We start from the raw sequence: 23,480 nt of genomic DNA on the forward strand, positions 1-23,480 counted from the left end.
CGAAGTCCTAAACAGGTTCTCCTCGCTTTTCACTCTAAAGCGTGTGTTAGCTTACTGTTTCCGGTTTTTACGGTCGTCTAAGGACGAGAAGGTCGTCGGGTCTCTACAGTCCTCTGAGACGACTGCAGCTCTCATGTTTTTAGTAAAACATGTGCAGCTCACTTCGTTCAGTATAGAGATCAATCACTTGAGGGAGGGTCGTTTGAACTCATTGCCAAAATGTTTGCGCAAGCTTTCATTATTTATTGACAGTGCGGGTATTGTCAGGGTGGGCGGTCGCTTGGCAAATGCTCCTATCAAATTTTCGATTAAACATCCTATATTATTGCCCCGCTCCCACCGTCTAACAGTTTTAATAATTGACGAATATCATAAAAGATTTTTACATCCAGGTGCCCAAACTTTACAAAATTTGATTACGCAGTCATTTTGGATTTTGTCGCCAAAGCGGGCGATTCAGGCAGTAATTGGAGGTTGCGTGAAATGCTTTCGCGCTAATCCTTCTCCGGCATCTGCGCCGCTTATGGGAAATTTGCCTTCGTATCGTGTCTCGCAAATAAAACCTTTTTCGAGTGTCGCCATCGATTATGGAGGACCTTTCGATATCGCCTTCGGGCGTGGCCGCGGTGCAAGGACTTACAAGGGCTACATCTGTGTCTTTGTCTGCACGAGTACCAAGGCTATTCATATAGAGCTTGCTTCAGAGCTGTCGACAGAAGCTTTTCTCTGTGTTCTCAAACGATTTGTCGCTCGTCGTGGTCGGTGCAGTAACATCGTTTCGGATCAGGGTCGAAATTTTGTCGGAGCAAGTAATTACCTTGGTTCACTCATGAAAAGTGCCGCTGATGCACAAGAAATTAAATTTTCATTCAACCCACCAGGTAGTCCGCATTTCAACGGTCTTGCTGAAGCTGGGATTCGCTCAGTCAAAACTCACCTCGCTAGAGTTGTCGGTAATCAGAGATTGACCTTTGAGGAATTTTATACAATTCTGACACAGGTTGAATCTTTGCTGAATTCTCGGCCATTGACACCTCTTAGCTCGGATCCGAGTGATCTCTCGGCCCTAACCCCAGGTCATTTTTTGACCCTGGAACCCTTGTCGATTGTTCCCGAGGAAAATTTTGTTGACCAAAAAATAAGTGTTTGCCATCGTTGGAAAATGATACAAAAAATGCATCAAGATTTCTGGCGTAGATGGCACGCTGAGTACGTCCATACTTTGCAACAAAGAACGAAGTGGAATAAGGTAACCACTAATATTGTCGTTGGTTCCTTGGTTCTTTTGATCAATGAACAGACAAGTCCTCTAAAATGGCCTCTTGGGCGCATCGTTGCTCTACACCCTGGAGTTGACGGTGTGTGTAGAGTGGTCACAGTCCAGACAGCCACTGGTCAGTACAGGAGACCAGTCGTAAAGCTGTGTCCTTTACCATTTTCAAATTAATCTTACATGTACTTGTATTGCCACTTAGCATAGTATTTTAGCATTAAGCTTTCTGTCGCATTCCAACGTTATTTATAGTGTAAATATTCCATATTTAGGTGAGCGGGATGTTCAACTTTCGTATGAATATCGGTTTTGGGTGACATCTCTATTAGACTTGATATTAGATTTGACATCCGGTAGGGTTAGCCACTACACTAACCATTTCCGGCAGCCATTAACTTTCTAATTGGACGACTGAACGTACGTTGCTCCAAGTTAAAATTGTGAAAAAACTATTGTAAAGCCAACTTTCGGTCAGATTCTGTATTTTCGGAGTAATTTAGAGAAGTGCCAATTGCATTGTGCGCGTGGATAAGTGGCAGGCCTTGCAGGGAGGTATTCCAGGTTAAGGTACGGTAAGCCGAGCTCGCACGTTGTCCGCCACCTTGGAATCCTCGGGAAGCGAGCCTGAACCAGCGCGAACCTTCACCATCATTAACGTAAAGGTATGTGATTGTGCACTGTTCTAAGTTGTTATTTCTCGTGAATTCGATATACTGAAATATTTGATAGCAAAGAAATTTTCGTCTTTAATGTAAATTCATACAGTCCACTTAATATTATTCCATTTCGATTTCTCGATTAAACAGTAGTGCTTATATTCTATTTGTTCCCTATCTATGTCTTCTAAGTTTACTAAAATAAAATCATATCAAAATGCAGATAATTAGATAGTGCATATATTTGTTATTTACAATATAATATGCCACTTGATAATGTAAATTAGTGTACTGTTCTGGATGAATATGACATACCTGTGTATTTTTTTTTATTGGTATATATTGTACAATATACATATTAAAAATAAAACAACTGATATTTGGGTGTTTATTTAATTTAAAGGTAAATAAGATAAGGGTCACTTTTCGACTTGGTTGCGTTGTACACGTACATAAACCGCCATAGGTAAGTATTGTCTGAAGAGATACTACCTACTACGAACGCCTTATATTGGGCAAGATTTAATCCTGCAACAAACATGTATGGATTAGGTAGATATTGCGAAAGAACGGCGATATAATCAAGGCTCTTAATACTGTTTAAAAGGTTTACCTTTGTAAATAGTCACAACCGATTGCTGAAAATATTAGACATGTGGGCCTATGGACGGTTTCCAGGACACAATTTATGGTCTTGTTGGATAGATTTAGGCATACGTTTTAATTTTATTTATGCCTTTTAACCCTAAAACAAAAAACTGAACACAATCTTAAAAGTTCGAAAGAGTTCTTCCAGTACTTGTTTGTTTGTTTCAGTAATGTTTACCATCAACGAGCATGATTGTACATTGTAGGCCCCTTAGCTTTGCTTATTCTAATTTAATGTATTGGTATTTAATGGTGACAGCAGAAATATCTCTTGAAACAGAAACGATTCAGAATGAAAACCAAATGAAAACAAATAAGGTGACGGCTGTCATTCACGATCCACATTCCACAGATAAAACACAGATGACACGCGTTTTGGAATTATTTGAACACAGTGTTGCTAACCCGCGATTTTTCAAATTTGCCGCCTTTTACTACTGACAAGATTTGGCTGACGGACTTTAGCTTCATAGCAAGTACTTGTCGGGATACGAGCAAGATGTCTTATAGAGGTGCATAGTGCATACTAAAGTGTCATTCAATAGAACTTGCGAACTATGTAAACAAAACTTACTAGTAATTTGACATTCAGTGTCAATTTTAGTATGGCGGTTTGTTTACATAGTTAGCAATTTCTATTGAATGACATTTTAGTAATACATATTGTGTTGGTGCACTTAACTACAGTATGTAGAAACAAGATTTCACGGCACCGTATTTATAAGACGCCTCGCAAATAATTTTGGTGGTAGAACTCCTTGAACCCTTGTTTGTGTGTTTGTGGTTTCCAGGCAGTTTCCAGTAGAACTGTAAGTGTGCCAATAATGTAGGTACATTCTGACTATGGTGTATAAATATCACCTAAATGTCAGCGTACCCAATATGTTACCTACTAGTATTTATAAATTCAGATGCATATTGGGAGAACACGTAAAAAAGCACGATGATCATCAAATCACATAAATTAAAAAAAAAGAACTGTCCTTTAAGCTATAATTATAGAGACAACGAGAAAGATACACAAAAGAAGTAAGAGAAAGAAGGGAAGTATTCGAAAGATGAGGATAATGAGATGGAATAAGGGAGGAAACTTACAGGTGGTCCTGCCGCTTGAAGGCCTTTGCGCAAGTGATGCACACATACTTGCGCTCATCGCTGTGCGTCAGTTTGTGCTTGGCGAGCGCCGATGCGTTACCGAAGATCTTGTTGCATACCTGCAAAATTGAGACAGATACAAATTTAAGCCCACACTGTGTTTTGATGTATTAATAAGGGGTGATCAACCTATGTGGTAGGTATGTATGACCTAGATTAACTAGAATCTCGTCATAATGAAGTTACCTATATGAGATCTCTTCATTTATATCCCATTTCATGGTTTTTTTTATCAGAGGTGGAGGTAATCCTCATTGGATACTCCGGCCCGGTATCCGGTAGCATGCCCAACTCGGCTGTACTGGAGATTTTTCTCCCAGGCGCCTACGGACTAAACCCTGCCAGAAACTCGGCGCTATCGCTATACGCGTTGTTTCTGGGTGTGTAGTATGGGTAGTCACAAAGTTCACATTATCCCATAATTGAAAATGGGTTGTCTGGACAGATATATGTATTTTTATTCAAATATTTTCAGGGTAAAAACGAAGAAAAGGAACTATTAGCTGTAGGTGCTGGCGGGAGTGTGAATGAATGAGTGAGATTGACTTAAGTGTGTTAATAATGTGTAATTGCAGTTAGGTGATGAACCCAGGTTCAGAGTTAGTGGTATCGGTACGAAAAAATAATTTCAAAATCCCACAGAATTGACAGAATATTATGTCATAATGTGTAACCTCATCTCTGGTGCCGATGCCCACACTATGAAGAGAAGGAACCAACGCTAGCCTAAAAATAGATGCAAACATACTAAACTGATAATATCGTTACAACAATGAGTGCGCAGAGCTAGTTGTTGACCCTTAATCCCATGTTTGTTTCTCATCTAATTAGAGGGCCTTTTCGTCTCCTAATCCTATTTTTATTTCGGACCTCGGGGCCTCTCTAGGGCGTACTTATCGATGGCGGGACCGGCCCATTGTTTAATGCCCTACCCTCATATATATAATACAGTGAAACTTATATGTACGTTCAGTTTGGGTCATTCTATTTTAAAGTTAATCATGTGTGACTTTGTCAACAATTTCATCACTGTGTCACATTCTTCTTTTGTTTTGTAGGTTAGTCACTTTAAAATCAGTAGAAATGTATTTAAAAATCGTAACGAAAAAATGATGATTCAATATAGGGTACCTACCTTTGAGTGTTTTCAAGTTTGGCTAGACAAGGCATAAAATACGAGACTATTTACAACACCTTGATTTCTTTTGGTATTCTTAGTAACAGTAAGACTAAATAACGTTACTTACATACTTTAAAACAATAATATTTGACGTTAGAATTAACGCAATTAGACGATTTGTTCAGGCATACAGGCATATTATACTGGCATGTATACATATATTATTGTCAAAAATATACGCTGACATGTGTCGCCCTGTAATTAGCTGATTACGAGCACGACATGATCAGATGAGTAGTTGATTTAATTACAACCCAGCCCAGGGAATACATCGCTGACTTTAATTAAAGCATTATGCATCAAACAAAGGAGATCAAAATGAAACTCTAGAAGGGATATATACAATACAAGGGAAAATTATGATTAAATTATTTTATTACTATTTAATACTTATCAAATGAAAACATTCAGAATAAATTCACTACAAACTAAATAAGTACACTACCTCCCATATTATACACCCCATTTTGACCCCCACCCTTATTCAAATGTTCCAAAATATATAGGTATCTAATATATCAATTTAACTTATTGATGATTTAAAAAAAAACAGCAGAATTTTGGAAAATACTGATCCGAAACTGTTCGGAATCTGCGGATAAAGTGATAATTCATTAAAAGTAAACTGTTTTCATTCCAATCAACTTGGAAAAAATGTTTCATTCTAAACTGAGGCGCCAACCGTCATAAGGTACCTTTTGCCGTGGAACACCACATATTATATACTAAAGAAAAAGTGGTAATTATTTAATTGTTAAAATAATTTGATTTGATCCCAAAGTTGTGAGTTTCTATCACTATATCAGTAATAAGTTGTCTGAAATTACATTATTTTTGGGTATCGTACCATCTTAGAATTGTTTGAATTGGGCCGTTATTATAAAATATAAGTAACTAACTGCCGTATTCGAACTTCAAGATATTTACAAGAGTCGACACGTACTAGATCCATTCTAGATACGTTATAGTTTAGATTTCAACTAGTTCTCTTTTGCAGCGCAATTCGGGCAACCAATGTCACTTTTACGTTAGATAGAGTTAGATATCTATTAGATGTGAATTGGATCTCTAAGTAATATCTTGTGGAAATCGTTCAAGAGTATCTCCAGAATCGCGGAAATGTCAAACTTGACAGGTTAGATCTTAAACATATCGTTATCGTATCTTGGTGATGACTAAAAGATATCTAATAGATGTCTATTTCAAAATCAGAATCGGGCCCTAAATCTTGAATTGGCCTATTATTTAAAGTTTTTGTAGGCGGTAGCTGCTGGTAAGCAGCGCTACCTGAGCTACGCCTTAGCTCGTAGCAACATTTCTCTGTGACATAGAGTAAAAAAACCGACCAAGTGCGAGTCGGACTCGCGCACGGAGGGTCCCGCACCATCAACAAAAAATAGAGCAAAAAAATCGTGTTTGTTGTATGGGAGCCCCCCTTAAATATTCATTTTATTTTATTTTTAATATTTGTTGTTATAGCGGCAACAGAGATACATCATTTGTGAAAATTTCAACTGTCTATCGCGGTTCATGAGATACAGCCTGGTGACAGACGGACGGACGGACAGCGAAGTCTTAGTAATAGGGTCCCGTTTTTTATCCTTTGGGTACTGAACCTTAAAAACTACCATTTATATTTTTGTACGCAATTTGTATTACTCAGCAGACTCAGCTTGTATTACACTATCTAGAATCTCAGTTACCTAAGTATAAAGTGGGTATATTTCCAAATACTTATATCAATAAGCAATGGGAAATATAACAGTTTTGAACATCGGTAGCTCGAAAATAATACAAAAGGTAATCACGATCCATATCCCGGTCGATATAAGTTTAATAGTTCCATGTAAATGTCATTTGGAATGTACAGTGAGTAAAAAATATGTAGACTACGAAAATAGTTGATGGAAACAGTTGGACGCCAAGTATGTGCGCACTCTGATCCGGGCCGACGCGGCACCATTATCTGCGCAATGTTATTATTCGCTACATTTGAATATTTTACCAGGGACCCAAGAGTTTTTCGCTAACGTGTCCTTTGTCGCGTATTTCTTTTGCACAAATCTTGGTCTTCCATTTAAATATGGAACGAAAGTTCAAGGTACTAGGTAGCTTAGTGCTCTATAGGTAGGTTAAGAGTAAAGTATAACTTCACGTGATCTGTAAGTAGGTACTTAGGTATTATTAAGATAAATGTATAGGTTTGTTTATATCGTAAGTACCTATATATTTATTTATTATTCCATTTCGTTAAGTTCAGTAATAAAAGTATAACATCTGCTTCAGATATTTCCTGTTTAAAAACCTCTTCCTTTGACAGGTATTAAACTTTAGATTGCAGGTAGAATCACGAGTCTAACTGAATTAAATTAGTCATGCAAGGAGACAAGGAGTGAAATAGAGAAATTTTAGCAAGGAGCGAAGACGAACAACTTGCTAGTAAAACTGTTATGTACCTAGATATACATCTACGTAACAAAATTTAATTAGCTTTCCGTCATAGACGGTTGAGACGGCTTCGCTCAAACGTCATGAAAAGATATGCTAATTTTAAATGTTCAGTGTAAATACCTAAAAACTGCAAAAGGTTCTATTTCTCAGACAATTGTTAAAGACGACTATGGGGAACGTGTAAATGGGTAATTAGTATAAATTCAAAGTTATTTTTAACACAAATTATATTAACGATTAAATAGTCATTTACGTTAGGTTACTTTTAGTTGATGTTTGTGCAGAATTCTTACGCTAATTATTATTTGTGTTTTTTCTATTATAGGGAACCAATGTTAAACTTGTACCCGGTTTTTACCCGGCAATCATTGGCAAGGAGGCCTATTAGTACATGAATTTTGATATCAATCACCCCTGCATCTCGCTCGCGCTAATACATGTAGGACTGTAGGTACGAACAAAAATTACATAATTTAGATACCAAATGTACGTTCTAATTAACCTTCTAGTACTTATAAGCTCATTCGATGAAATGGCGACATAATTATAATGACTAACATGAAAAAATAAATGTTAATTCTGTGATAAAACAATACATACGTACTTACATACCTACCTAAGTAGAACTTATTAAGACTAGACGAGGTGTTATAAAACTGGAAATTACTCGCGCCTGTCTAGTAAAATGTTGGTCGTTCAGTATCAATCGAAAGTAAGTGACATCTAAAGATATCTCGGGGTTTGCTCCCAAGGAGCCCTTGAGTTATCTCTCGGGCGGATCAATATTTACGGCCAGGCATGGTTTTATGGCGAATAAACTTAGAACGATGGGTTTCCTGAGTATCGGCGAATTTGGACATCAATCTTATGGCAAATTCCTTGTTACGATTTATAAAGTAGTATTTCATGTTACTTTTTATGTTTATTGACATTTTTAAGGTTGATTGTATTTTTGACAAATGTTATTTCTGTACATATGATTCAATTCTAGTTTATTTAATACTACATTATATTATACTGTATGTATTTACTTTTATCTTAAGATGTATTATTGCCAAACAGTTCCAACTGAATCTATTATATTATTGTATTATATAAATTGAACCTAAATGTGTTTTACAGTACATATGGGGCTACTTTTCCGCACTAGTGCGTAAAATAGCACTTTTCGTGCGTATGTCAAAACTTTAAAGTGCCATATGTGCTGTAAAACGTTGTTCCATACACGTGCGAATAGGTAATTCGCAACTCGTGTCGATTTAAAACACTCCCTTCGGTCGTGTTTTAATTTATCGCCACTCGTTTCGAATTTCCTCTTTTTCGCACTTGTATCGAAAATAACTATAATGTACTCTACTCATTGCACGTCATAATCAAATGTTTTAACAAAATGGCAAGGAAACTGGGCTTAAGTGCTTACTCTAAACTTAGTTGAACAAAGGGAGAGAGACAAGCTTTTTGTGCGTCAGGTTTTCGTGCACATTTTCATAAGTTTAGTACCCGCGACCTGAATTCTTAGGCCGTGACCCACATCTGGAATGCACGCAGAAATCGGGTCGAGTGGCATCACTCATAGCGTTCTGCAATTATATGCGTTTCACGAGTAAATATATTTCATTTACGCTCATTGACTTTCCGGGTTAAATGTGACATTATGACATTAAGTAAGTATGTAAAAAATGTCTGGCTCAGGCACACGTGTCACTGAAGATAGAGCTAGCGAATACATATATACAGATGTTAAGTTTTGTTTATGGAACGCATTTGCTTCCAACAAAAGGGAAATATTTTAAGCTTCGCTTGAATCGAAAGAGAGGTTCGAGTGCCTCAAGGATGATCGGAAGCTAAGCCCCGCGCTCGAGTGTTGTGCACGCATCCAATTTTCAATGACTCATTTTTTTATACATATAAATATTCTATCTTTGTATAGGTACTACGATGAAACAGGCAGCTGTGTATCATAAAATGACAAGCGTAGTTAGTAAACATTTATTTATTTTATTTATGTAAACTTTATTGCACGAAAAAATTTTACAAATGGCGGACTTAATGCCTTAAGGCATTCTCTACCAGTCAACCAATGGGACAAACAGAAAACTTATACTTAGTGCAGGATTGTAGACAAAGAGAAGAAATATGAAACACAAATCAAGTTAAGTATTCTAAACAATATTCTAATTATACACTTACACATATAACAATAACAGCAATATAAAATGACATATATACAAACATGCATAAATACATATATAAATAAATATATTATATTTTGGACTGGGTACATTCAAGAATTATCTACCGATCGAAGCTTTGCTACGCACCCAATCTGTGAATTTAAACGAATTCCTACCAGAATATCTTTTCAGTTCATTTCAGTGTGAATTTTATCATTTTACTCGTTTATGAAACTAAAAAAACTTTAACTATTTAATCACATTTTGGTTGGTTATTAATCTTTTCCGATAGTTTGTTTATACTTTAAAGACATAGTAGGTATTTGAATGGCGTAGAGCAGATGTAGGTAAGTAGACACAAGAACTTCACTTACTTTTTAACGCTGCTAATTTCCGGCAGCGTTGAGAAGCCAGAAACTATTTAAAAGCTGAAACAAGTTTCCTAATTGCATTTATTAACTCCACTTTCAACTTATTTATGATGCTTTTGTTAAAAAAAAAACTCTTTCACTCTGTCTCTAATGAATTCCATTAAAATCGTGTTCCTTTGTTGCACTGTTTCTTCTGAACAACAGAAAACAATATCTCTGCCCACCAATATTCTTTAAACAAAGGTCTAATTACTTAACTAGGTTTTGTAGTGGGACTACTTATTACGGCTAACTAATGTGTAGAATTACTAAAATACATTAAAAGCGTGGGTCGTTCGGTGGGTGAACCTTTACAAACATATTTCAGGATTGTGGTTTCGTCTATCAATGTGAAATAAATTAGCCGAATCTCATACAATATAATTTATTTCATTGGATGGACGGAGAGTACAATAAACATTGAGAGCGGACTATGTCATCATTTACATGTGTTTGACGCTGCCATTTAATTATCTGTTTCATTTCGGGCAAAGCCAGATATATACACGGATTTAATGGCGAAAATTAGTCGTTTTATGCTGGTCGCATGTACTAGTACAGTACTTAGAATAACATCTATTTGTAGCCTCAAAGCTGCAATGATAAATCGATGTTAAATAAGTTTTTTTTAAGTTCAATATGAATGACACATGTTCATATTCGACACATTTAATTTTAAACTGCGAACTGTTTATTTGGTCCTTTAAGGTGACAAGATCATAATAAATATTTCTTGACGCTTACCTTATATGTTGGCATAATGTTATACATACATAGTGTTTAAGCATAAAAAAATGTTCGACCTTTTAGCTTGTCATGTATGAAATATAAAATATTTACAACCGTGTGGAGAGAAATATGGGGTACTTACTTTATCATATCAAGTAATAATATAATATGTGTATAACAGGCCTAGGTCCAGTTAGCAGTCAATCCAGTTTCCCCAAATGAATTACCTCAGCCTGAGTTCATCATTACGTACAACCGACACAAACACAACCACATTATTGCTTCAAATTAAGTGTTCGTTTTAAATTAGATAGGTAGTTGAGACGACATTTTACCTAATATTTTGATCAATTTCAGCAGTATAACAGCAGTAACTTTCAAATTTCTGTGAATTAATAGGTAAAAAACTTAAAGACGTGCTCTTTCTCTTTGAAGTTAAAATGGAATACATAATAATATAAGCTTACGCTACGCTTTGAACGTTTAATTGAAAGACATCGTAAGTAGTGTCAAAAGCGCTTGCAATTGTTATGGCGTACGCTGTTATGTGGTTAAGGTTTATATTTGCTATACACTACACCTGTCGCACTCATTCATATTGAAATAGTTACACGTAGTCGCGGTGGCGGCCACATTCAAACAATACGGTTCAGTCACTCCAATACGTTATTATCGTATTGAAGTAGAGACTTAAAGGTAACGGGCCTATCAGCCATATTCGCTTTTAAGATACGTTAAATATTAGATCAAAGAGTAAAGTAAGTATATAGGTAAAGAGAGCCCTCTTGGAGCATTTTATGGAAACTCATTTGAAAGCGCCATCTCTGATTCTCCGCCGAAACTAAGTAAGTTTGTGTGCGTGCACAACTACATATGCATCCATAGGTGTACTTTCGTCCCACATAATATTAGGTCTACTTGGGCGGTTTACAAGTCCATTTTTTGTTTGGTTTCTTGTAACAAAAAACTTTAATTGTTTACAAGAAATCAAACAAAAAATTTACTTGTAAACCGCCCAAGTAGACCTAACATTATGTGGAAAAGGTTAATGTTATGAATAATGAAATGAATATTAAACTAAATATGTTTATTGCATACATGTTTTACATCACATTATCGCTAGGAAAGTACAATTTTAGGTAAACAATAGAAAAGAAAGCGAGTGTGGTGAAAAAGCATTCACACACAAGAAAATACTTGTTAATAAGAAAATTTGAATAATTTACTACGCACAATACAAGCACATAGTGTAGGCATTGTAGCAGATTTATCGATAGTGCGTGCCTTATCAAAAGTAGGTACTTATTAGATACCTACCACGAAATAAATTTACTCTAAAATAGTGTCCATATCGCACAAAATAACACAGAACTCAACGCACTTTCTGGAGGTTTTCACAACAGAGCATGGCAGGGCAGGGCAGGCATGTGTTTCCTCCAGCACCATAACAAAACCATAACGAAGAAAATGGCTCAACCGTCACTAAAATATTTTTAATTTACGCTCTTCCAATGACAGCAAAAAAATTGCATGTCTTGGCCATATACCTAGTACCCTAGTACTATATACTTAGATGAGCTAGCTATACGCGTGTGCCCGTGAGGGACAGAACATACGCAATGCGACCAAATTAAAAACACGTTTTGACGTTCCTGACAACCTACCAAACACAACCTACGTAATTTGGTCGGGTTATTTCAAAAGCGCTTTCTCTGCTACTCTTACTAAAAGTTCCATAAGTGCATCTCGTTCGGTCAACTGACTTCTCGTCCATTTCATCTATATATGATTGTACCTCTATGGTCTTGGCGGTTATGCAAGTGTTGCCAGCATAAACAAACAGCATAATTAAATCACATTTTAACAAAATTCTTATTTTTACGCAAAATTAATTGAAAATTATAATAATTAAAAATATTAATTCGTACTTATTTTAATTTTAATATTAATGCCACTAAAATTATATGAATTTTATAGTGACATCTGGTGACGTAGTTTGTGTAATCGGAAGTCAACTTTACGCAATAGTATGTTGTCGGGGGCAAAATATAGAAATCGCCTGCATCTTTACTGACGTTAACTACATTTCTAGTGCCCCCCCCCCCTGTATTAGATACAGAAACGATATGGATCGGATATGTCAGTGTCAAACAAGTGTCAAAAGTAACGTTTTTGTTTGAAGAAACGTCACTTTCGACACTGACAAATCCGATCCATATCGTTTCTAGGTATATCTAATATTTGACGTATCTCAAAGTTCGAATATAAAAGTCAGTTTATATTTCTAATATAAATAAAGTTAATATTCCTGGGTCTGCAAGGGTGTCTTGGCAGGTTTCGCAGGCTTGAACCTGAGCGAAGCAATCCGGGCTCTCGTTACCATAGTGCCGCGCGGGCTAATTGGAGCCATCTCAACGAGCTGACATGATACCCTTACCTATCTACTTACGGAGCTCTAAATTAACTACATATGTACTAAAATAGTATGAGTTTCGACATCTTGGTTCTTGTTTTCATTCAGAATCCGCATATTATACATATTTCTTACCAAGTAATCAATGGTAACTAACCGAGTCTGTTATTTTGTGAACAATTATTTTAAACATGATATTATAGTTTTTGCATAAAGATACCTACATACAGTACATACTTTGTTGTTTACATGTCATCAATCTGCATACGGCTCTATATAAATATAAAATAATAATATAGGTAATATATGTTATTTTATTAATTCCCGCTACCCGAAGGTTGTCTGGAAGAGATCGCTTTTTAGCAATAAGACCGCCTGTTGTTTACCTCTGCTTGTATTTCTGTTTTCTTTTGTATTGTCTTCTTTTATTGAGGTGTGCAATAAAGAGTATTTGTATTGTATTGTTTTGGCTCTCTTTTTTATTCCGACTACGGTTTGATTATAATAATTCTTATTATTATAGGTTTGACACCACTGCGAAGATAGTTACAGTATTCCCAAAATTATTCAAAGTGTTTAAATCTTTGATCACTGTACACTCATTATTTTTATATACTTTAGAGGACCCTTCACATCTGAATGCTATTGTATTTTATTTTATCAATATTTCATAAGTAGGGGCGATCGGCGCGGGCGGCGCGGCGCGTCGCTGGAGGAATGCGAATGAGACCTCTCAATGTGATTAATTCGAACAGTGCAGGGCTGTTATTCTCTTTGTCTATCAAGTACAGACGAGTGTTCACTTTGAGAAAACCAGTATAAATCGGGCAGAGATCTATGTAGGTGCATGTGCAGAGGGAGATTACATGTTATACTGGTTTGCCTTAGAAGAACTCTCTGCGTGTGGTGGGAACACAGCGCCGGAGCGGCTTGCCCCCGAAACACAGTCACGTCGCACAAAGTTATCTTGTTCTTAGTTTAGTTATTTCAGCGACGGTTTATTTTCAGAAACTATTGATCATTCATATTCAGTTTTATGTAGAAAATTATAGGAATATTTCTTATGTTTATTACTTAATGACAAGGAAGCGTCAGTACCTAATCAAATTGAAGCTTAAAACCAGGGCTTTAAATACCGTTAAAAAGTTGGTATCGTTACCACAAGGTGACAGATTTAACGTTAAGTTGTAACTAACGTTAGACCAGGTACCGTTAGTTATACTACTCTTTACCGGTAACAAAATGGTAACGTTAGCAGCTGTCAATTTGAGCTAACGTTAAGTCAAAGGTATCGATACACCATTGTTAACGTTAGTAGGTAACGTTAACAGCTGCTTATTTACCGTTTGATTAACTGATAGGTGCCATCATCGTGGACAATCGAGCGAATGTTCATTCACTCTCAAGCAGAGATGGGCAATTTTAATAACAAAACTTCCGTGAGACAAAGACATATTAAATGGAGATGGGCATTTCGTAATTGATTCCTGGTTCCACGATTACTCGAAATTACTTTGTAATCTGATTACCGATTCCCAGATTACTTTGTAATCTAACAATACCGAATTACTAATAGTGGAGTCAATATAAAGTTAAAGTTACATTAATTGCACAGTAAAATGTTTCTACACGGGTGAATTATATATCATATTGAATACCCGTCTGCGAATTAACAACTTGATATCTGTTCCCGTTTTTGAGAAATAACATTTATTTTATTTTATATTTTATACTACCTAAACAGTAATTTCTAACTAGAATTTTTTTGAAGAATGGGCTATGAAGCTTACACGACTACACGGTCAGAATTTCTCCCGACAATAATATTAATTATAGATTTAATGAAAAAAACAATAATTTTGTAAGTTTTCCATGACCGAGAATATCCCACACTGAGAGAAAAGTTTACTATTGTGGTTAATTTAATAGTATTTGTTTCGATCATGTTTAATTTATCTGCCCGAGGAACTGCTATATTCGCAGAATAGCAGCATGATTTTGGAAACAAACAGCAAATAATGTTCTACACAATTAATGGACACTTCTAGTTTTTTGGCAGTACATAACTGTACAAGTTATTGAAGACTACATACTTATTTTTCTCGCAATAATTAAATCAATTTCCAGCATAAAAAGTCAATGAAGTATGCTGTATTTCCAGGCTTCCACAGAGGCCAAGTCAAACTTTGTTTAAGATGTCAAAAAGATATCATTTTGTTATCATTCGCCCAACCGTCTCGCTCGCACCAATACATATTTCATCTAGTACGAGTGAAATGCACGCGCGAATGATATAAAATGACATCTTTTATAACAAAGTTCGAATTAGCATCAAGGTATATTAGGAAAATATACCTTATGACTTATGGCATTGCGTTAAGGTTTAATAATTCAATGCATAAAGTGTCTGTGTTTATGTGAAAAATGATAGGTCTCAATTTTTATATCTATTCACAAAACGTTTAGAATACAGGATGCACAGTCAGATATAAATAGACCCTTGAAGTCTTACAACTATCTATGATACTGGATCTCAAGCTTATTTGGTTAGTAAGTACCGTCCACCAAGTTATACTTCGAATAGCCACCCGGACAAATTCCAAAGCTAATTTCGAATTTTAAAATTTGACAATTCACGAGAAGAGTAACGTAACGTCAAAGGATATGTTTGTCCCTTTTCAACGATCCTGTCATCCGATGCTTGAGTAGAGAAACTAAAAGAAGCAAATGTCAGCAATTCGTAACGCTTAGTTTTTGTTAGCGATAGCGCATCGCGACATGAGAACTAGTATGAGCCTGGCCCTCGATTACGTATAATTGCAAGGAAACTTGGGATCAAGTTATCTTAGTCAATTTAGAGCAGTTGGAAATCAACTCATTGTGAAATTTTTGAACGTTTTCAAATAATTTGTTGGATTAAGTAGTAAAAGTGTTACAGTATGTTATATATTTGTGATCTACTCACAAGGCCCTTTCATTTGGTACCCCACATGGTATGTTTAAAAGAAAAATGGTAAAAACTTTGCATCACAGTAACTACCCTCACCACTTTCGCGCTTGTCATCTCATATATTTGTGTTCAGGATATTATACTGAATGCACTGATACCAAATATACTCATATCCGAGACGACATGAGCGTAAATTTTTCTAGAAGACTTTTCGAGAAAAGGCCAGGCTACAATATCTTTACAGGTTGATTGATACTGAGTGTATTAACACCATGTTCACCCATATCCAAGACGATATGAACGAAAAGTAACCTAAAGCCACCCTACCAACATTTTCGTAACAATGAGAGATTACACTGATTTAAACTTTCACGATTTTTACACATTATTAAATTATACAACGATACGCGATTAAGTCCCGTTGTATAATTTAATAATGAGAGATTATTTCTTGGAAATAATGTTGTAATATAAACTCCTTGTAGAGCACCTACCTGCGAAGAGATCGTGCTGTCAAAGTTGTTAATGATTTAATATAATATTGTTAGTTAACTAAAGTTTTATTAATGCATCATTTCATCTTATACACCGCGGGATTTAATAACCCGAAAGATTTAAACCACGTATTTTTGACGACAGTACGAGTAAATAATGTTATATCAACATGGGTCCAATTATATATTTTAATTAAACTACTATTTCAGTACAAATTAAATCATATTAATTTACCGCTTCTTTGTGAACAAACCTTTATTCAGAGAGTGAGCGAGTTTAATTAATCTCAAGTAGAGAAACAGAGAGCGAGCATGACATTTCACGAATCACTCCGATATCATACGATGCACGGCGAATGCAGTGACATGTGTTCCATGACAAGAAGTGTCAAGTTATGTCTAGGATCATGTTTACGTTGAAATTATTTCAATTGATTGGCACCTCAAAATACCACAATTTGTATCAAAACTTTATTAATTACTACAACAGTAGGTACAGTGCAGTTATTATTGTTGAAACTTTGCGATAAAATCTTTTCCTTTGAGTGAGATAACCAAAGCCATTAACCATGATTATATCCGAAAGAAATCATGTCTCTTATTGTTTTAACTCATACTACAGCTGGAAAGGGATGATTACTTTGTTAAAATCAATGAATGACCTTTTGTTAAAATATCGATCATGCTTATCAGTACGTATTTTAAATTCTCGATGTGTTGATTTATACTGAGTAAAGTAAAATAAACAACTATGTTAAACAAATACGCTTTTTTATTAATTTAATGAATTAGGTTTTCACACCTGAGGATGCCGAAGACCGGGCAAAGTGGAGAAGGCTGAGCAGGAAAGCGGACCCTGGCGCTAGACCGGGAAAACGCTAGGTTGAAGAAGAAGAATGAATTAGGTTTTCGAAGTGTGTACCACCGTTTTCAGCACAAAGATTTAATTTTAAACGGATTTCATTATTTAGGTTTACAAAAGTGTTCTTTATTTCTTCGGAAGCCGTTCGAATTTTTATTAATAATTCTTCTCCAGACTTCACTGGTGTTGAGTATTCCTTCCTTATCTTTCAGAGTTCCCCATAGAAAAAAAACCAATGGCGTTAAGTCGGGTGACCGGGCGGGCCAGGTTAGGACGTTGCTTCCACGGCCAATCCACCTCTCAGGGTATTGTTCGTCTAGCCAATTTACGAACTGGGAACGAGGCTGAAGTGGGTCCGTCGTGCCGGAAGCACATAGTTCTTCGGGTTTCCAAATCCGTACACAAAGTGAATATCCGCTAAATGAGCCGGAGGATAATGCGGCATGGCGAATTTTATTTATTACAGTCAATCAAATTTAAAGATTTTATCTTGCGCATATCTTGACATCAATTTCGTCATTTTCGTCAAACTATCAGCTAGTTATCGTGAAGGTAAATAGTTTGCACTCTCGTGATTGAGAACAGAACAAAATTTCGTTAGAAGTTCGAATTTGGCTAATAACCATGCAGTTAGTGCGTCTGCGTGTAAAATTAGTTGGTGGCTACGTCACGCATAAGGGTTAGGTGTGTTAGAATTGAGATTTTTGAACTTGTGATTTGTTTTAAATAATTAATATCTCTTAAATTAAGGGTTTTTGGACTATGTGTTATATAACTTTATATACTCTAATTAGGATCTAAAATCGTTGGTTTAAATCTTTCGGGTAATAACCCCCGCGGTGTATATAACCCTATTACCCTTTGAATTACCTTTTTCACGTTTTATACAGCAATGCAGTCGACTGCAGCAATTTTGAAGCGCGACATTGCTACCGACTGCATTACTGTGGTAAATGTCAAAATCGAAGTTCCTGTCTGGATTTTGGCGTCCATTAAAAATAAATAATCAAAGGAGGTCATCGATCAAATGGCCCGGAGGACAAGCCATCGTTAACTGGTAGAGAATGCCTTATGGCATTAAGTCCGCCTCTTGTACTATAAGGTTTTTCTTTTGTGCAATAAAGATTAACCACTTTATTCATAAACTTTACGGGCCTGATTTAGTTCAATTATGTTTATCCCTTACTTACAAATACATAAGTTAAATTGACAGATAAGGACAAACGATTATTACTATTATTAGCTAATTGAAGTTTGTAGCGCGTTTATGAATAAGGGGTTAAAGAAATAAAATAAAGACAGATGATGACAGTAATTATATACGTATATTATTCAAAGACGCCTGTACCTAATATAAACCGACCAAGTAACGAATTAGCTATACCATCATATTTAACAAACTAATTTATGACGTTTTGCAACCTTCTTATTTTGGAAAATATATTCCGACACAGCCGGGTGGTATTTTATCTGTCCAATCTCGGTCCATTGTGTATTTGCGTCTCAAATTTTGCTTAATGAGAGAGTGAGACGCAATGCATATTGGACAAAGATCTTAAACAAGTAGAATACCACCTCTTTCATTTGATAAACATAAAGAATAATGACAAAAGACTATGAACTCTAACTACTAGAATTAAAGTATTTTGACTGATTCTATTTCAATTTGACAGAAGCCCTGCTGTATTTATGGTCAATAAGGTCTACTGGCCTTAAAATTGTGTATGAAATTACAAGCAAATATCAGCTTAAAGAATGATAGTGTTAACGTTAGTTTGGTAACGTTAGTTTATAATGTGAATTGGGTAACGTTAACAAGCCCTGCAATAAAAAGTAAAATTACCGGTAAAATTAACGTTAACTAGCTAACGTTATAATAATGTTAAGTTATCAAGTATCGTTACCATTTACTACCGGTAATAAGGTATTTTTATGATTTTAACGTTAAGTAACGTTACTTTATAATGTGAATTGGTAACGTTAACAAGCCCTGCTTAAAACGACGCGATATTTACTAAACCAAAAAAAGTTATTACAACACTTTAAAAAATATGACGATCGACTTAATTTTATGGAATCATACCGGAGTATCAACAGCCTTTTAAATACCTATATGATACCTATATGTAGAATTTTTGAAAACAGGCACCTCAATTGAAAAGTCAGTTATCAAATAAAATAGGTACTTAAAAAAAATGAAAATTTTAAATTGAATAAAAAATTGACGTTGACAGCTGCCACGCAAAAATTTTTTCACATATTTAAAATACATTTTAATTTGTAAATATTGAATAATTACAACAAATCAAGTCTCAGGAAACAGTCTTTACGAAAATCATCTGTGTTAAATAGTATATCTTTGTGAAAATATTCTTTTAAAATGGAAATACGCTCCGTGTTATAAATTTGGCTTGTGACACTCAAACGAACAATGCAGGATTTCTGCACTACGGTTTTAAATTGTATCACGAGTTCACGATCATATCGAAGTCACTGTTTCCCGATGTCCCCGAAGCTCCTGTAAAGAACTAAGCCTGCCGTTTGTGCCGGTTTTCGCCTTTTCATCTGCCCAAAGACCAAGACCCCTTTCGACGCCCCGTCTCTGCCCAGCGCTCCGGCTGATCGTGACGGTACACCGTGCACCACACATCGAAAGATTATCAGACTCATCAGTATCGTGCAAGTCTTTAATTGTGAAATTGTTTAGTTTTATATACTGTGGTTTTTTGTTTGTTAATTTATATACCTAAGTATCTGATTTACTATGTTGTTAGTTAGCGATGAGTTCTCTGTCTGAGTCGACGTGCCCCCACTGTCCTGACTCGTCGCGAGTGTTCACGTCCCGAGGTCTTAAGTCCCATATTACTCGTAAACACAAAGATGTCCCCCGCCTTATACTTCCGCAACCCACCGACGATACCTCTGTTGGCTTTAATGTCTCTCCACCAGCTCCAACTTCACAAACATATAGCTGTAGCCTGGAACAACTTGCCTCTTTTAAAGGTTCGGTGCGAGTTCTTCGTCACATTCCAAAAGGGGCGAGGAGTATCGCCGCTAGTAAGTTATGTAGTATAATTGACAATTGCATTTCAATTAATGGTGTAAACGAATGGTTCGCCCTCCTTTCTTTTTCCTACAGAGCTCTACGAACTCCTGAATCGGAAAAAGCAGGATCTCTTACCGCTAAAGTTAAGGCCAATATAGATGCTTTCTCTTACTTAGCATCCGCTGAATGTACGGCGGCTCACCGGTCGCTCTCACTAACTAAGTTGATTGAAGCCAAGGTCCATGAGGGCGATTTGAGAGGAGCTGTCCGAATACTTATGAGTGAAGACACAATCGCTCCTCAAGGACCTGACACTCTTACAGCTCTGCAATCGAAACATCCGACTCCATCTCGTCCTCTCTCTTTCCCAGCGGAGCCAGATATGAACTGTCAAACCCTGTCAGTTAAAGTGGACGATGTGACTTGGGCTATAAACTCCTTCCACAGTGGATCAGCAGCAGGCTTGGATGGCATCCGGCCAGACCTGTTGAAGGAGCTGACATCTGGCTCGGCCGGAGACAGCGGTGTACGTCTGATGGAGTCCTTAACCAAACTTTGTAATTTTTTACTTAGCGGAAAGTTACATGCCGAAGTTTGTCCTTATTTGTATGGGGCAACTCTTTGCGCGTTAAAGAAGAAGGAGGGAGGGGTGCGTCCAATAGCAGTAGGGAGTACTTTTCGCCGACTCGTCGCTAAACTTGGGTGCCGCGCGGTAAGAGAGCAGATGGCTTCCTACCTTCAGCCAGTTCAGGTAGGTTTCGGGACACCGTTGGGTTGCGAAGCGGCGATACATGCAGTGCGTAGTTTTGCTTTAGATCCAGAAAATGCAGGTAGTGTGATAGTCAAACTGGACTTAAAAAACGCCTTCAACTCGGTTGAAAGGGACGCCTTATTAAACGAGGTAAGGGAGAATATTCCAATTCTCTACCCCTTCCTCTATCAGGTCTATCACCTTCCTTCCAACCTCTTCTATGGTTCCAGTCGCATTATGTCTCAAGTGGGTGCTCAACAAGGAGATCCGTTGGGCCCCCTCACGTTTAGCCTCTCAATACAAAAAGCAATCGCTGAACTTAAGTCCCCACTCAATATCTGGTACCTCGATGATGGGACCATTGGAGGTAAACCAGAAGAGGTAAAGCGAGACTTGCTTATTTTGCTTTCGCGCCTTAATGATTTGGGTTTAGAAGTTAATGCGTCCAAATGCGAGTTTTTCGCTTGCGGGTTGGAGTCATCTTCTTTCCTTCCCTCCTTCTCATCGATATTGCCTGGGCTTACGGAACTTAACTCCAACTCTTTCACCTTACTCGGAGCCCCTATATTTCCATCTGCAGTTCCCGAGGCTCTACTATCGCGCAAAGAGCTCCTCCTGCTTGCCGGCGAACGCCTCAAGGATATTAATCCGCATGTAGCTTTGGTCCTTTTACAAAAATGTTTCGCCGTGCCTAAAGTAACCTATCTTATGCGTACGGCCCCGGTTTGGTTATTTCCCGACGACATCAGTTGCTTCGATGCCACTATAAAGTTAACAATTGAGTCCATCGTAAACATCTCGATGAACGATAACCAGTGGACACAAGCAGCTCTTCCAGTCCGTCACGGTGGCCTTGGTGTGCGTCGTATTCAAGATGTGAGTCTACCGGCCTTTTTGGCGTCGGCCCATGGGGTGGCAGACCTCGTTGCTCGTATTTTACCTAAAAATGGCGACAGGGTGTGCATTCCCTTTGTGGCTGACGCCTTAAGGGAATGGTTGTGCATCAACCAGGGAGCGACTGTGCCAGAGAATCCCAAAATACAGCGTGCGTGGGACGACACCCGCTCTAAAGCCTCGATTGACAACCTTATTGAGAGTGCCGCGGGTGTAGACCGTGCGAGGCTTCTGGCAGTATCACAACCAGAATCAGGGGCATGGCTCCACGCATTGCCTTCGCCCCAATTGGGTACCTTACTCGACGGCAACTCGTTGCGCGTGGCCGTTGCTCTCCGCCTGGGCTGCGATGTATGCCAACGACATTTATGCATCTGCGGTTCCATGGTGGGTGCTGACGGTCATCACGCACTGAGTTGTCGCCGATGTGCAGGTAGGCATCCGCGCCACCATGCCCTAAACGATACGATCCAGCGGGCCCTTAGATCAGCTGGTGTGCCATCGGTACTTGAGCCACCAGGTCTTAGTCGTACCGACGGTAAACGGCCTGATGGCCTGACTTTGGTACCTTGGGAAAGGGGGCGGTGTTTGGTATGGGACGCTACGTGCGTCAGCACCTTCGCCGCCTCCCATGTCAGCCGTACCTCACGCGTGGCCGGAGCGGCAGCGGAAACACAAGCGGATGTGAAGCGTCGTAAATATGATCCCCTCTCCCCTGCCTACATAATCGTCCCTTTCGCAGTTGAAACGGCGGGTTGCTGGGGAGCCGACGCGAAACGCTTCACACGCGACTTAGGACGTCGACTCAGACAGAAAGGGGAAGGCCCCCGCTCCGAGTCGTTCCTCGTGCAAAGGCTGTCCCTGGTGATCCAGCGTGGCAATGCTGCGAGCATCATGGGCACCTTTGCGCCGGGAACGACTTGAAGCGTTGTCTTTTTTTTTAATTTATAATTTTAATTTGTAATTTTAGATATAAATTTCGCTTACTTATTATTTTACTTATGATAACCTAGTTTACAATTTCACCTAAGTCTCAAATGACACTGGGCACAGGTACCTAACGACTGTTTTGTCCATATAATATACATCCCCAATGAACCGATTGGACATCAAATCCAATGACTAATCAAGAAAATTGAACAAAAAGATTCTCCGAGACCAATCATTGACCTAAATCTGAGTGTCGGCGGAATTTCCTTTTGTGTTTTCATCTCGTAGTCTCTCTGATGCGACGGCGCGGTGTTCCCTTATTATTTTCCTGTGGGTCCCCATTGTCTGGTTGGCGGATAGTTACAAAAACAAGTTGTTAGTCATTAGTCAACCTAGTTTCAGAAGATTACGAATCAAAACGATTTGTTTGGGTATTAGGGGTTGTCGAGAAAGCAGTACACCAG

At 37.6% G+C, this 23,480-nt stretch overlaps 1 protein-coding gene across 2 annotated transcripts in view; it reads right to left on the bottom strand.

The window, feature by feature from the left end:
• Positions 1 to 23,480, bottom strand: part of LOC134655917 (zinc finger protein GLI1-like) — a 264,248-nt gene that overhangs the window by 40,641 nt on the left and 200,127 nt on the right. For both annotated transcript variants that reach the window (XM_063511421.1, XM_063511422.1), the window contains exon 6: positions 3,673 to 3,791. In XM_063511421.1, coding sequence (XP_063367491.1) covers positions 3,673 to 3,791 — 119 coding nt within the window. The remainder of the gene's footprint in view (positions 1 to 3,672; positions 3,792 to 23,480) is intronic.

This window comes from Cydia amplana, chromosome 17 (assembly GCF_948474715.1).
Source record: "Cydia amplana chromosome 17, ilCydAmpl1.1, whole genome shotgun sequence".
Taxonomy (NCBI): Eukaryota; Metazoa; Arthropoda; class Insecta; order Lepidoptera; family Tortricidae; genus Cydia; species Cydia amplana.